A 16564-nucleotide genomic window follows, 5' to 3' on the forward strand; every position below is an offset into this window, starting at 1 on the left:
ACAACCAAGTTTAAGTCAAAATTATTAACCCCCCTGAATTATTAGCCCCTCTGTTTGACTTGAATTGTATGAATCACCAAAAACTATAGTTTCAGCAAAAAATCTTCTTTAATATTCTACTGAAGAAAAAAAAAGGCACCTACTCCTTTGAGCTACCCTTTGAAATTCAACATTTTCTTTGAAATAAAATAAAATAAAATAAATAAATATATATATATATATATATATATATATATATATATATATATATATATATATATATATATATATATATATATATATATATATATATTCTACGCAAGTTTTGGAAAACGTTAGATGCTCAAAACCAACTTGGATAACTTTCTTCAAATCCACTGAGGTAGTTTTACCTTAATTAGAAGATACGCAAGATGTATAATACATGTAGATTATTCTTGATTTGAACCACTCGCATTGTTTACATTAGGGCAGATCAGATTATTATTATTAAACTTTCCTAATGAGACATGATACATTATTTAATATTTATTCATTTTTGCTTTGATTTAATTATATCTCTCAGCTGTATTGTTTATGGTGTAAACATACAATCTTATAGAATTGAGTTAGGACGTTTATCTTATGGTGATGTTAGCGAAAACGAGATTTTGCAAGCAAAATAATGTCCAGTGTAGCGATATTTGAAGAAAACTAATAGTTTCAATTGGTCAAAAAGGTAAACTGACATGAGCCCTCATACTAAACTTAGTCACACCAATTACTATTAGAATGACTGGATCTTGTTTACGAAGTTTCTCCGAGCAGGGGTAAACGCAACCGCACCTTTACAGTTTGACTGAGTGGGCTTTTACACCAGGGGTGTTGCTACAATCTGAGATTCAGGGTCTGGTTTCACACTCGTTTAACTCCATCAAACTCCATCTTTGTATAGGTGTGTCACTATAAATGTGCTAGTAGCATGACCAAAAACATTATGCTGGTGAATTATATTGGTGCTACTATGCACAGCAAAGTGTGCATTTATTTTATCGCACATAGTGCAAATGTCTGTTTGGGCAAACGTGTGGTCCAGAACTAAAATCACTGAGTGAACGATGGAGAGATTAAACTAATTAAACTATTTCATTGTTGTTAAAAAATGAAACAGCCAGTGGGTTCTTTCTTCATCCAAGCCATGGCAAGCATTCATTTTGGTCCCTTTGCATGATTTTTTCAGGAGTGTTACAAAAGAGTCGTATCAGCAAACTAAACATTGTTTAATCAGAGCAGAAAGCGGAAGCAGAAAATCAAATATCAGAGGACTATCGTATATCTGTTTGTACTGACTATAAAATGAGTGTTGACTATTCAGAGTGTGAGTTCCTCTATATCATCATCAAATGATGTAATGGCCCTGACCGCGGGTCGGCTCTCTGAGACTTGTAGAGTGCTCCTGTTGTTGGGGAGAGAACTGATGTTTAGTTCATTTGGTGTGTCTGTGTCCCTCCTGCGTCCTGAAAACTGTGTTGTTAGAGGAGGGCTCAGGATCTCCATCTTGCTGGATGGGTCTGAAGGAGGTGGAGTTGCAGTGGCCCCAAAAAGCTGCTGCATGAGGTTTGACTTCCTCTCTTTGACCAGGCCACCCAGATCCAGCCCTTCATCAAGTTCTCGAGGGGAGTGATTTTGTGCATTTCGTGTCCCCAAACCTGCGCGTGGGGTGGATTTACCAAAAGAAGGTGCGTAGCTGCCGAAAGCAAGATCAAGATCCTCGTTGGGTGCCTGAGCTCGGAGACTGCCTCCTCTTCTTCCGCTTGAAAATGTGTTTATGTTTTCATCTGGCTCTGTTAACTTGAAAAAACCATTGTGGTTCCGTTGCTCAGACAATCGCGGAGGAGAGCGAACACTTCCTGTGTCATCTGAAAAGAAGTCGGAGTCCTGACCTTGAGTTTGAATGTCAATCTCACGCATCTTAGCTAATAGCTGCTCTTTGCGCTGACGTTCTTCTTCCACACGCTCCTGATTGTAGTCCTGGATCTCCCGATTCCTTACTTTTTGTTGCTCCTCTTCCAGTTCACGCTGTTTTTGGATCTCTTCTTCCTTTTGAGACACAGACATGCCAATCCTCCTGTCTTCCTCCTCTCTGTTTAGGCCTACTGAAGAAGAAACAAAGACTAATCAATGCAGATTTAAAAAAATTTTCACAAAAGAATTAAGTGCTTTCAACATTCATAATTACAGGAAATGCATTTTAGATTTCGACAGAACTAAATTGTATATTAAAACTTATTACATTAGAGACCTATTTTAATTTGTAATAATAATATTTGCATAATGATAAGACTTCTCTGTCTGGGGTACGTTCTTTGTATGTTTATCTAAAATGATTTGGCAGCCTCTAGACCTTTAATCTTGATAACTAATCCCTGGCTAATTTGGTTCTTCAAACAAGTTTGCAAATCAGATTAAAATGTCTGGATGAACTTATCTGAAATGGCAGCATGTGCTTGTGATTGTTGTGAAGGACAGATCTATTGATCCTCGAAATCAAGATCAGCTATGCAATGATTGGTTGACGGCACAGCAGCATAATGCCATCATTTGATTAATATTCAATGATTCAATATTCCTATTTGAGCAGAATTACATAAAATTTGTAGTAAACAGTTTGTTAAATATTATGTAATAATATGGATGTTTCCCAGAGATGGGCTGCAGCTGGAAGGGCATACGCTGCGTAGCACTACCTACTGCGCCACTGTGTCGCCTTATTTTTGCAATAATTACAGTAAATAATATTTTACTTCTTTACAGCTTAGTGATAATTAAGGGGTTAACTGGGTTAATTAGGTTAGCAAGGCATGTTAGGGTAATTAGGCAAGTTATTGTATATGGTTTGTTCTGTAGACTATTGAAAAATATATAGCTTAAAGGGGCTAATAATTTGGACTTTAAAATGGTTTTTGAAAAAATTAAAACTGGTTTTATTCTAGCCGAATGACAAATAAGACTTTCTCCAGAAGACAAAATATTATCAGACATACTGTTACAATTTCCTTGCTCTGTTAAACATAATTTGGTAAATAAAAAAATAAATAAATAAAAAAAATGTCAAAGGGGGCTAATAATTCTGACTTCAACTGTACATTATATATAACCAATAGGTTACTGTTGTAAGAAAATATCGGCAGTTTGTACATACCTTCAGCATCACTTTTACTTGAAATAACATATAACAAGAATGAACCCCTGGTTTTACAGACAAGGGTTAAGCCTAGTTCCATTCTAAAATACCAGTCTGAGCTGTTTTAATTTAAATAAATTTAAAGAAACTTGCACCAACTGATTTTAAAACATATCAGTGTCTTTGTTTTGTCTCAAAGCACATTTATAAAATTACTTAAATGTCCTAATTGAACTATAGCCTACACCTCACTTAGCCTGAGCCCTCTCTGTAAAATTAGTCCTTCAAGATCATTAAAAAAATCTTCCAACTCCCTAACTTTGAATTGTAATGTACATAAAATATTATAATATCTATAATATAAAGACCAACATCAATTCTATACATGACTGTAAACTTGAGCTTCTGCTTTTAGCTGTATTATCAGTGAATTATGGTGGCTTCTACATTCCTACCTCTGTTTCCTTTAAAGTTCTTCTCATTTGAGCTGAGATCTTGATCTAGTCTTTGCCTCTCCACATCTTTCAGCAGCTCTGTTTGTCTTTCTCTCTCATGCAGTGTCTCTTTTTCTTTCTCCTGTTCTCTTGCAGATTCCATGTGTCTTTCTTTCTCCCTTTCTCTCCAAAACTCTTGAATCTTCCATTCCTTCGATTCTCTCGTCCTGTGCTCTCTGCTTTGCTGATCCTGCTAACATGTTTTATAAAAAAGAAAATAAATGACAAACATAGGGTCAGCCTTGAGTAAAAACACAGTACAAAATTATATAACAAAACGGTCATCTAACTGAAAGGTTATGCATGCGTTTAAAGTGATAGGCTGTACAAAAATGAAAATGGTCAGCATTCTGTCACCTTCATGAATTTGGCATTGGTTAAAAATACAAAAATCAATGACATTCGGAATCACTGATGTCAAGCCTAACACAAAATAGCTGAATACAGATCATCAGCAGTTGCAGAGAGAATTATCTACTTTGTAGTTATGTGTCATCTTTTTATGAGATCTCCATTGAATTGAAGTGTACAAAATACATTCAGTGCTATATATTGCTCTTTTGAGAGTTTCACAAACAGAAAAATAAGAACGTTATGAACCATAAATTACATGAAGGTTGAGTAAATGATGACATATTTTCCTTTTTGGATAAACTAGACTTTAAATCTTTATTTAAACATCACTATCAGTGATTCAATAATAAATGTGTGTCTAAAAGCTGCTCTTAAAGCCTGATTGATTGAGAATTATCTTTAAGAATCATGGACACTCATGCTGTAAACCTAATCAGCCAGGTTACTAGTGGTTCTCTGTTGATTTAGACTATCTGGCAGAGGTTAAAATGTTAGCACTTCATGCATCAATTATAGATGTGAAGATTTGCTTCGGGAGCCAGCATATAAACTACAGTGTAGAGCTACTGCGTGCTGCATGCTGGGATACAGAAAGAAAAACATTCAAGGCCAACCTTTTTTACCCTGTGATTCACAGTAGGCTTTTGAACCTGAAAGTCAATAATTAAAAAATTACTGAGAGATTAATTAACAAAGAAATTCATGGGTATGTGAGCCGCCGAAAAGATTGATAGGCAACAAAACACGATGAGAAGGAGAGAGACGGAAAGAGAGCGGGAGGGTGTAAATTAAGCACTAACAAATCAGTCTTTCATGAAAAATAAAAGAAACAAATCAAAAGAAGGAACTTGATTAAAAGCATTTTTTCTTCATGAGGAATCAAATTTGAGACATTTTATAGTGTGCAGAGGTTTCTAACTCAATACACAACATTTGTGTACTGTTCCAAAACCAAGTGAGCCTTATAAAGAGGCAGAATTTTAAGGTATCGCATAAGGCATCATTACAGGAATTTTGCAGTAAGCTCTGAAAAAATTAGAGAAAAGCAACATAAATCTAGAAAAAATACAAAATAGCAAAGAAACAAATTTGTCAATATTATTTAGGTTTAATGTTTACTGTATTCATTGAATTCATTGTTCAGTAATCATACTTTAATAAAAATTATATTTTATTTAACTCAATTATATTTTAATTAGATTAAATATATAGATTAAATATTTTAAGTATTGATTTAATGCTGTCAAAATTAGTGCGTTAATGCATGCAATTAATTTGAAATAATTAAGGGGTAAAAAATAAAAATTAACGCAATTAATGCAGTTGCCGACATGTGGTAAACATGCAAAGAAATATGGATAAGACCAAGGAAGCCCTTTTTGAATGCAAGTTTCAGTATAAAACAATTAATGTCGCATCACCAGGCTCTCCAGAGTTTCATGCAATTTCAGGCGATTCATTTTTAACTTTTGACTTCTGTTTTAATGGAATTTAATACCGCATGACGAACGGAAAGAAAAACCTCTGCATTTCATGACTCGGTGGTTCTTTAAGGTAATCAAATTGCTGCATACACGGTAGACTTTTAATAAGAGTACTATCTTAATCATATTAAAATCGAAGAATTGGTGTCTTATGTAAATGTATTTAGAAAGTGACATGAAGTCGCGAGCTGTCAAAGACATTCCAATGCCTTTCTGCATGAGCCCTCCAACGTTTCAGTAAGTTTGACGTGTTTCCTCCTTAAATGCAACAAAAGCATATGCTTCGCGTTGTTGTGTCAGAATCCTTGTGAAATACAGCCGTACTTCAGAACGCTTAGTTTAAGCAAATTTGATGAATTATGCGTGTTGAAAATGAGGGGAGTCGCTCCCTGCGCAGTCCTGCGGTCGTTGTGCGTGTGTGTCTGTCACAGACCCTTAAAGAAGCAGGTGCTGCAACGCGATCGCAAAGTGAGGAGCAAGTGCCTCCTGAGAGGAGCACCTAAGCCAATGAGGGCAAAGGGACAGTGGCTCTAGCCACCGGGCCACCCCCCCCTGTGCACGGCCCTGGGGCCTCATGTACGAAGACTTGCGTGGAAATCTTACTAAAACATTGCGTACGCACGCAGCTGTAAATGTATGAAACACTGCGTACGCCGAATCTCACGCATATTCTTTTGTACATCTGAATGAACGTGAAACTGAGCGCAACATGCATGAGCACAAAACTCCTCCCTGCCTCCTCCCCCGTATGAATATGCTAATGACTATGCTAATGGCAAAACCCAACGAAAAAGCAATGGCAAAAGCAAGCAAAAAGAGAAACTTTGAACAGAATATGAATTGGAGGTGCTGCTTTCGGAGGTAGACCGGAGAAAAGTGGTGTTATTTGCAAGTTTGTTCTCCGGAATTAACAGCAAAAGAAAAAAATAGAGTGCGAGAGTTTAGCTGATGCGGTCAACACAGTTGGGTCTGAACATCGCACTGAGTGCATTAAAAAATAGAAATAGTATGGTTTATATCTGTAAAATGTTGCAAGACGCTTAACAGTCTCAGTGGCGCTACTCATTAGACGCATGTGATCATGAATTGATACGTTCGAGCATGAACTCGGCTCGAATCCAGTGTCTGATGAACTCTTTCTTGTTTTTTCCCCCGCTACATATCAGATTTTGCCAACTATTTATCACGAGAAAGACAAGTAGGAATCATCAATAAGTTCATATTAATAAGCATCATATTTTATTTGCACATTTATTGAATGGAAATGTTTCTGATTCACGCATGCAAATTCATCTTCAGATAGTGTCTTTATAGCAATGTGCGTGCGGTAGATCGCTCAGATTACATTGGGAAAACAGGCGACTGCTGCAAATTGTGCTTTAATGTTTAGCTGGTCAAATGTATGGTATGAAAACCTTATATACCTGCTGAACCCGTCTCATACAGCTGCCATTGCAAGGCTCAGACACTTTGTAGAATGGAATTTAACACAACTGCCTCTAGGAGTCCCCAATGGAAATAAAACAGACACGCACAAAAAATGTGCGTACGCCTGCCAGAAAGCTGCCGTGAAGCTGCGCACATTCCCACGTTCAGTTCATTGTTAGTAAATCCAAACGTGAGCGATTCTGAGCGTGAAACCTGGCGTACGCAAAGTTTTTGTGCGTACGCAGCGTTGATACATGAGGCCCCTGGTCTGTGTCTGTGTGCGCGCGCGAGCGAGCAAAATTTTTTCTACTTTATAATTAATGTTCTCAACTCACAACAATACAACTTTACAATGAGTACAATTGTTTGTATTCAATACTTTATTATTATTATTATTATTATTATTATTATAATTTTCCATTTTCCGTATTTGCAATACCTGTAGTTTGGCATTTTTTGCAGTCCATTTAGAATCCAACTTAGAAATCAATGTTTTCTTTATTGCCATTGATTGTTTTAAAATTAAAATGGCATCAACATGCCTGTGTTTTAATTTCTGTAATAAATATGGCTGTCAAGCCAGGAACTTGATGGTTTATTGTGGGTATGCTGTTTACATGAAGAAATCTGTGTTACAAGTTAAACAAAAATTCTAATAAACAATTATATTTTGAATTTAAATAGTTTTTGTCTTGCGTTTACATTAGTTTTACATTTGAATAGCCAAAATTACAAGTTTCAGTCTATTAAATGTGGTTAATCGTGATTAATTAATAAAAAAGCGATTAATTAGTAAAATTTTTTAATCGATTGACAGCACTAATATATATATATATAATCTTATATATATATATATATATATATATATATATATATATATATATATATATATATAATCTTATATATATATATATATATATATATATATATATATATATATATATATATATATATATATATATATTAATCTTTTGAAGCTACAATAGATACAATTAAAGGCATGTTCACTCCAAAATGAAAACTTGGTTAATTTACTCACCCTAACAAATTCATTTAGTTTGCCCTCTATATGTTTATTAACTTTCAAGAAAAAAAAAATACATTTATGTTTTGGGGAAAAAAACGTCACCTACATCTTGGACGGCCTAAGTTTCAGTAAATTAACAACTAATTGTCATTTCTGGCTAAACTTTCCATTCAATTACATACACCATTTATGACAGTAAATAATTAAATGTAAAAAAAAAAAAAAATAAGAAAAAGAATGTGATTTATAAGTCATTGTGCAAGTACATGCCTTCAGAGAAAGGTAATCATCAGTCTGGTCATCAGGTGGAAGATTATTGGTAAGAGCTGGAGGTGGCGATGGGAAATCCAAAGAGGATGTTCTGTCCTCTGTCTGTACTGCTTTAGTGCTGGTTATATTAAAGCCTTTAACACAAAATACATAAATTACACACAAACACATTCAAAAAAACAATACTATTTTATTCAGAGCCCTAACAAACACTCTTAATCAAATCTCAAAGCCATTTAACTAATCCAAAAGAGCACTTTAATTAAAGCTAGAGAATATAGTTATAATAGGAAGATGTTTGTTATGGAGTCACACCCTGTTTGCATGCAGTAATTATGGACTTACGGTTTACATGTAAGAAAGCCCTTAGATGAAGGTACAGCTGTGCAATGGGACTTTAACAAATCTACCTTTCCGTTTACTGCCATTCTCTGCTTCTTTCCTGGAAGAAGCTTTATGCATCCTGTTAGCGTAAATGTTTCGGGCATCCAGCTCCCTTTCTTTCTCCTGATGCAAGACATTAAAAAATGGTCAGGTTTGATGAGTTTGTGAATAAATGAATGGAAGTCTAATACTGCATAATCACATGTTACTGTATGTGTGGCTGTTCTGGGTACAGTATTCGGCACCTTTAGTTTTGTGCAAAGTCTCTCGACCTCCTCCTGCAGTGCTTTAACTTCCTGTTGTGCATCGTGAGTTTTCCTCCTCTCATTAGCAAGCTGCCTCTGAAAGCTCCCGCTACTCAGCTCCATGTTCTTCTCCAATTCCTGATGTTAAACAACATAATCAGTAACTGCAGTCAATCACAGCTCTTAAATATATTTCGTGTATGTGTTTTAAATGGGTCAACCGAATTTCAGTTTCTGAACTTTTTAAAATGGTAAAATGTTAAACTTTATTGGATATCATTTATATATCAAGAATATGACTCTAATCAGAGTCCTTTACTGGTGGCTGGTGTGTTTCAGTGTGAAACCACATTTTGAAAGTCAGGGCAACATTTAATCTTGGCTATTACAATCATTTGCAAGAGAAATTTTTATTCGTTTCCTACTGTGCTTTCCCACAAATGTGCTTTCCTACAAATAATTTACATTCATAAAGCTAAATAAAAAAAGATCTCTAATTTAGATTTTTAAAAGCATAAATTTTAACTGTTTTATTTATGAGAATTATTTAATCAAATATTTTAAGAAATCTTATTGTTATAATTATTATTATTTAAAATGTATTATTATTTTTATTATTAGTATTATTATTATGATAATTACTTCAAAGGAATAAATTCACTCCAATGACATTTTAGAAATAGCACAGATTATAGATTATGATTCAGTATATTAGATATAATCTAATATAATGATTTATAGTTATAAGATTCGTGTTTGGCATTACCATGTTTTTTGAGTTTGGCTTGTGGAAAAATAAACTAGACTTTCTAATGTGAATGCCTAATGTACACAAAGTGTGTAACGTTTCGAGCCACACGGCTCTTTATCAGACAGTGTCTGTCTAATGAAGGGCCATGTGGCTTAAAATGTTACATGCTTTGTGTTTTAAATTAAAAACTAGGTTTTTAATTTAATAAATTTTTGTTTTTGGAGCTTTGGTATAGCCTCCTTTGATTAATATTTAATTTGCACTTTTTGCGTTATTTTGGCTGAGCACGCGGGATGTGCGTGCTTTTGTACAGTTTTTCATTACTTTGTTTACATAACTAATTTTATTTTACAAGAACACACACTAAGACATGAATTTTGACAAAAATTGTATGTGCTTTCGTCTAAAACTCTGTGCTCATTACATTCTTTCTTGCATATCACATCTTAATCAGTGTGAATGGTTCAAAATCACTAGAAACTTTTGTAATGATCTAGATGATGTTTTTTTTTTTATTATTATTAATCCCCAGATAACTTGCATGGTAAACTGATCCACTAAATGCTTAAGAAACATATAAAGAAAAGCATACTTACATAGACCCTTCTAATTGAACAGATTAAGTTCAAACATTACTGATCAGTTTGTAATTTTCAACCCTTGCTTACTTATCCCCGGGACCAATGCTTAATTTGAGCTGGATCTTGCTGGATCCTTTAGCGGAAAAATGTCCATGTTCATGTTTTGTGCTCAGTATTCATTTCAGTATTTATTTGAATGGAACTGGCATTAACTTGTGCGTAGTGAATACCTACACACGTGTGTGTGTGTGTGTGTGTGTGTGTGTGTTTGTGAGAGTGTGAATAAGTGCAAGCAAAAGCAGTGGATTGTGTGTGCGTGCGCACACACATGACGGTGGTCATTATGTACAAGTTAAAGCAAAAGTCAAGTTTATTGGCCCTGAATAATATTTTCAGGCTTTCTTATGTGTACAATTACTCTCAATGTTTAGTGATTGTTTTGTGCACAATGAGCAGCGAAACATAATTAATGGCCTTACTAAATAATATTTGTATTTTCAAAATGGCAAGGAGATGTATATTTAAATTTTTTAAAACCACAGGTAAAACGGATAACGGGCCTGATCAAAAGAGATCTCGAGAAGAAGGAACAGCGTAATTGGATCAGGATAGTGGGAGACAGAAGCACAGCGATCTCAAGTCAGACAGAAACCATGACAAAAGAGGTAACCGTGGGCTCTTCTTGAATATTAGACTGAATCATTAATTATTATTTTTTTCACTTGGCACATAACAGTGAAGTGAACTGATTAGTGATTGTTCATAGGATTTATGTTTGTAGCTTGTTTTTATTAACCATGACTGACCTATAACATTAAATGGCACAAAATAATTAAAGACCATTTAGTATCACCGTTTAATGATGTTATGTTCCAGGAAAACTGAAATCGTTTGGTGGACGTCGGTCACAGTAACTTTTATTCCCTGGATTTGTTCTGGGAATTATTCATTTACAAATTAAGCAAGACATTGCTATACTTAGTTAGTTTGTTTTTTAAATGTTTTTACCTTCACTCTGTGTTCACTATCTTGCAATCTGCTTTGAGTGCCAATTAGTTTTCGCGAGAGTTCCTCTCTCTCTCCAAGATTCTGGTCATCTGCGAGTTGTTGCAGCTTCTGCATTTGACTGCGGCAGCGCTGGAGCTGAGCGTCTCTTTCCCTGAGGCTGCGCTCAGCTGTGCGTTGGTTCTCTTGACTGCGTCTCAATCTCTCGCGCAGCACGTGAGTTTCATTGTTGTGACGAGCCAGCAGCTGTGAGATCTCGCTGTCCGTGTCATTGTAACGGTGCAAAGCTTTCTCTTGCCGGAGCTGCAGCTGTCGCAGTAAACGGTTCTCTCGCTGCAGCTCGTCCGCATGCAGCCTCAGCTCAGACAACGCGTTCTTCAACTCGTTGATCTTTAGCAGACGTGCTGACAGCATGCGTTTAGTGACCTGGTCCACATCTTTGGATGGAGCGTCTTTGCTCAAACTTTGGGATCGGATTGCTCCTGCTCGTTGCTGAGGATGATGGGAGTGGGACAGGATACGGCGAGATGCACCTTTGTGCACACCTGTAAGAAACAACAAATATAGGTAAACACTGTTGAATAAAGAATTTCAAGATAGATAAACTTGTAAGTTTAGATATATACACACACACACACACACACATACATACATTCATGCATGCATGCATACATACATACATGCATACATAAACATACACATACATATATACAGTTTAAGTCAGAATTATCAGCCCTCCTGAATTATTAGCCCCCTGTATATTTTTCCCCAATTTCAACACATTTCTAAACATAATAGTTTAAATTTCTAATAACTGATTTCTTTTATCTTTGCCATGATTACAGTACATATTATTTTACTAGATATTTTTCAAGATACTAGTATTCAGCTTAACGTGCCATTTAAAGGCCTAACTAGGTTAATTAGGGAAGTTAGGGCAATTAGGAAATTCATTGTATAACAGTGGTTTGTTCTGTAGATAATCAAGAAAAATATTGCTTAAAGGGGCTAAAAATTTCAACCTTAAAATGGTTTTAAAAAATGCTTTTATTCTAGCCAAAACAAAATAAATAAGATTTTCTCCAGAAGAAAAAATATTGTAGGAAATACTGTGAAAAAGTCCTTACTCTATTAAACATAATTTGGAAAATTATGTTTAAAGAAAGCCTTTGACATGGTTAATCACAGTATCTTACTAAATAAATAAATAAATAAATGAATAAATAAAGTTAAAAATGTCAGCAGATGCCTTACAGTGGTTTGGGTCTTATTTGGGTGGGACACAGCAATGTGTGAGGGTCAATGGGGTAAAGTCATTTCTGCGTTCTAACAATATAGGAGTACCTCAAGGGTATTTTCTTGGCCCATTGTTGTTTACAACGTACATAAATGATCTTTCTGATTGCTGCCCAGGGGTTAACTGCCAGTTATTTGCAGATGACACAGTCATCTATATGTCAGCTAAAACACCCTGCCGGGAAAGTGAGCAACTGACCCAGGCTTTACAACATATTTCAAGATGGCTTAAGCTGTTTCATTTAACGTTGAATATCAAGAAAACAGTTTCTATGTGCTTCTCTACGAGAAATTGGCCTGTACAGGATACATTTGAGGTGCTAATTAAAAATAAAGTTATTAAAGAAGTGAATGAATTTAAGTATCTTGGCATAACTCTAGACATTAATTTAAAATTTGATAGTCATGTTAAAAATATAAGAAAGTTAAGCCAAGTCTAAACTGTCTTCATTTTATTAGAAGGTTTTTAACATATCAAACTGCAAAATGATACATGCACACAATGATATTCTCTCCGCTGATGTATTGCATTACATCATGGTCACAAGCCTCTTTAACTAAACTAAGTCTATTGACTCAATATATAAACAAACAGTTAAAATAATGGACTTAAAGCATAAGCGATGGCATTATTGTAAGGTTTTATGTAAACAAAACATTTTAAGTTTTTAAAGTTTTATGAAATTTAATTATCTTTTTTAAATGTTTAAATAATCATGTTCCAATACTGTTTTCAGATCTAATCAGTCGGAATCAAACCTCTCACAGAGTCACACAGGCAACTGCTAATGGTGACTGTCTAGTGCCAAAGTGTAAGACCTCTTTTGGTCAATCTGTTTTCTCTGTAAAGGGAGCCAAACTGTGGAATGATTTACCTTTTAGCCTAAAATCAGAATGTAATATAAATCTTTTAGTAGTGTTCTTAAAAAGTGGTTAAAAACAAAACAGCAGTGTTTGCACAAATAGTCTACTATTAGTTTGTTGGATCATGTCATCTTTGCTCTTGCCTTCAGTAATTTTACGTTGTGTATATGTATTTATTATAGTTCCAATTTGCCAATTTTTTTCAAACCTCCTGGACAGGCAAGTGGTGCTCACTGCAGAGCCATTTGAGGAGAGGTGAGCTCCAGAGAGGGGGAGCTTAAGCTTGAGCTCCACCTTTTTTGCACTTCTTCTACGAGTGATGTCACTGGGGGTAGGGTTAGGGGTGGGGTTGGTGTACGCATTAAAACAGCTTACAGGAGGAGGAGCGACAGCTCATGCTCCCCCTCTCTGGAGCTCACCTCTCCTCAAATGGCTCTGCAGCGAGCACCCTCTCTGGACAGGAGCTAAAAAACTTGAACAAATGCATTTAGTTGTCCAGTGTAATTGTGAAGTTCATGTCAAATAAATAAATAAATAAATAAATAAATAAATATATAGAGAACAAAACTTCCTGATGATTTGCTTACAAAAAAACATTTTTAATTTTTTTATTATAAATGTTTAAAACGGTAACATTTCTTAAAAATTATTTGGAATCTGATCAACATTTTTTCTTTAAAAAAAATCCTATTCATACTTAAAATGTGTCTGAGCCATTGACCTTGAATGTTGTAAAAAAATGTAATAGTTTTCCATTTGCATGATACTTGATGCAGAGTGTCTCTAATGCAATCTGCTGGTCATTATTGGTACTACAGGATACAACAGTCATTCTCTAAAAACAAGTTTTGGTTCTATTACATAGATGATATTTAGGCTATATTCCACTTTAAAACCGATATGAAAACATATGAAGTTACATTTTACATAAATGTAACCCTATTTGAGGACAATTAGGATATTTAGCATTACAACATCTGATTTATTCAATTATGGAATAAATTAATATACCTTATTATTATTTCCCTATATTGTTTAAGTATTCATATGATTATTGTTTTTTTTTTGTTAATTTGTTTTACTATATTTTAAAGAGAACTAGTCTGAAAATGTGCTGGAAAAATATCAGTGTGAAGTTTTGGTCCTCAAAATCTGTTTAAATAAAATAAAATTTCTTCTCTCTGTTTGTTGCTGTAGTGAAATATGACAATGTTGTCTCCTTGACAGGTTTTTATGAGCTTCATCTTAAAAGGGTCCATTTATAAGAACTAGGTGGATGATTATCTTTTGAGTGAGTCAATCACATCGTCACCCATCACTCATGTCCTGAATATCCACTAAAACTTCCACTCTAACAAACAAACAAAACCTGGATGTGAACAATCACCAGAAGATTCAGATGCTGATGCCTGTAATCATTGTGCTAATTACACAATACCTGCAATTGGTGGATAAGAGGAAACGTCAGACTTATTCCATGCGCTTCAGAAGGTGTATGCAAATGATTTGATCTTCTGAATTGCTGATTAATGTGTTCCATTATGTTTACTGACAAATAAAGGTAGTACATAAAGCACTTAAATAAAGACGTCATTTAATGTGATTTAAGAACAATTTAATAAGATGTTTTTGCTTTAGTGGAACCTGACTTTTGAACAGCAGTTTACAAAATTTACATTAGAGCTCAAAACTTTGGAATAATTTAGATTATTTTTGAAAAAGTCTACAATGATTAAAGTACTAACCTTTTTATATTTTAATATGTAATTTATTCCTTTGATTGAAAATGTTGAATTTGTATTAGTCATTTCTCCAGCTTCATTGTCACATGATCCTTTAGAAATGCTTGCATAGTTCTGATTTTCCTGCTTATTAATTGTTGGTTGTTGTGTTGTGTTGTAGGTGGATGGCATTCAATAATAATAGCTTTTATTATTATCTTCTGTGTTAAAAACATTTTACTCTGTAATACATATGAGAAACAAAATACTTTGCTAAAATAAAATTTAAAAGAACTGAATTTACTCTACATATAAATCTTTAGTAACATAATTACTGTCACTTTTTGGATTTTATAAGTCTTTAAGCCAATATGTATAAGACAATTAAGAATATGTTTTTTTCTGCTAATTTTATTTCCAAAGCAAATATGAAACAAGACAAAAAAAAATTATTATGGCTATAATATTGGCAACTCCCCCCTCCTTCCTTTTTTTGTATGTGTTTTGATTTGGTATATTTAATATCATCTTACATTTATTACTTAATATCCATATAAATTTATATGATGTAATTTACTTGCTATTGTCCTGTTTTCAAGTTAAAGCTCTGAATTTGGTATTCATTTACTTTATTTGCAAATAATAAAAATCACCAAAAAGTTCAAATCATAGAAATACTTTTTTGAGTTTTGAATGGTTCTATCAAAATAGTATAAATACACAAATTTTTTAACACTTATAATAACAAGAATTGTATCTTGAGCAATAAATGATCATATTAAAAAAATCTACAGGATTATGTGACATTTAAATAATAATAATATTATAATAATATATAATACTAATGCAACCTTGGTTTTGACAGATAATGATAAAAACCAGATTGTCCAATAATGTTCCCACTTAATTAGTAACAGATACATCAAATCATTTAATGAACATTTTATTAATTGTTTTTTTTTTCTAGGTGTAAATCCCATTTTTTTTTTCTCCATGCAATTTTCTAAATGTGATTTCGGCTCCCTGTTTATTTTTTTCCCCAATTGCTGTTTAACGAAGGGAAGATTTTTTCAACACATTTCTAAATATTATATTTTTAATAACTCATTTCTAATAAATGGTTTATTTTATCTTTGCCATGATGACAGTAAATAATATTTGACTATATATTTTTCAAGACACTTCTATACAGCTTAAAGTGACATTTAAAGGCTTAACTAGGTTAGCTAATTTATTGTATAACAGTTGTATTTTATTGTATTTAGCTAAGTTATTGTATAACAGTAGTTTGTTCTGTAGACTATAAAATATATATAAAGCTTAAATTTGACCTTAAAATGTTTTTTAAAAAATTAAAAACTGCTTTTTAAGCAGTTTCTCCAGAAAGACTTTCTCCAGAAGAAAAAAAATAATCAGACATACTGTGAAAATTTCCTTGCTCTGTTAAACATCCTTTGGCAGACATTAAAAAAAGAAAAGAATTCAAAGGGTGGCTAATAATTTTGACTTCAACTGTAT

The 16564-nt window shown here is 33.8% G+C and overlaps 1 protein-coding gene across 24 annotated transcripts in view; it reads right to left on the reverse strand.

The window, feature by feature from the left end:
• Window positions 1-514: 514 nt before the first annotated feature.
• lca5 (lebercilin LCA5) overlaps window positions 515-16564 on the reverse strand; it is a 57985-nt gene continuing 41935 nt past the window's right edge. For 8 of the 24 annotated variants that reach the window (XM_087307457.1, XM_087307454.1, XM_087307456.1 and 5 more), the window contains 6 exons: window positions 11169-11710; window positions 8829-8966; window positions 8610-8706; window positions 8200-8333; window positions 3598-3826; window positions 515-2114 (listed from right to left, as the gene is read on the reverse strand). In XM_087307457.1, coding sequence (XP_087163583.1) covers window positions 1330-2114; window positions 3598-3826; window positions 8200-8333; window positions 8610-8706; window positions 8829-8966; window positions 11169-11710 — 1925 coding nt within the window. In that variant the 3' untranslated portion in view covers window positions 515-1329. Of the gene's footprint in view, window positions 2115-3597; window positions 3830-4604; window positions 4641-8199; window positions 8334-8609; window positions 8707-8828; window positions 8967-11168; window positions 11711-16564 lie in introns of all 24 variants that reach the window. The other 16 variants (XM_087307449.1, XM_087307448.1, XM_087307446.1 and 13 more) reach the window with 4 other exon arrangements.

The sequence above is a fragment of the Danio rerio genome, chromosome 23 (assembly GCF_052040795.2).
Source record: "Danio rerio strain M-AB ecotype USA chromosome 23, GRCz13ab, whole genome shotgun sequence".
Lineage (NCBI taxonomy): Eukaryota > Metazoa > Chordata > Actinopteri > Cypriniformes > Danionidae > Danio > Danio rerio.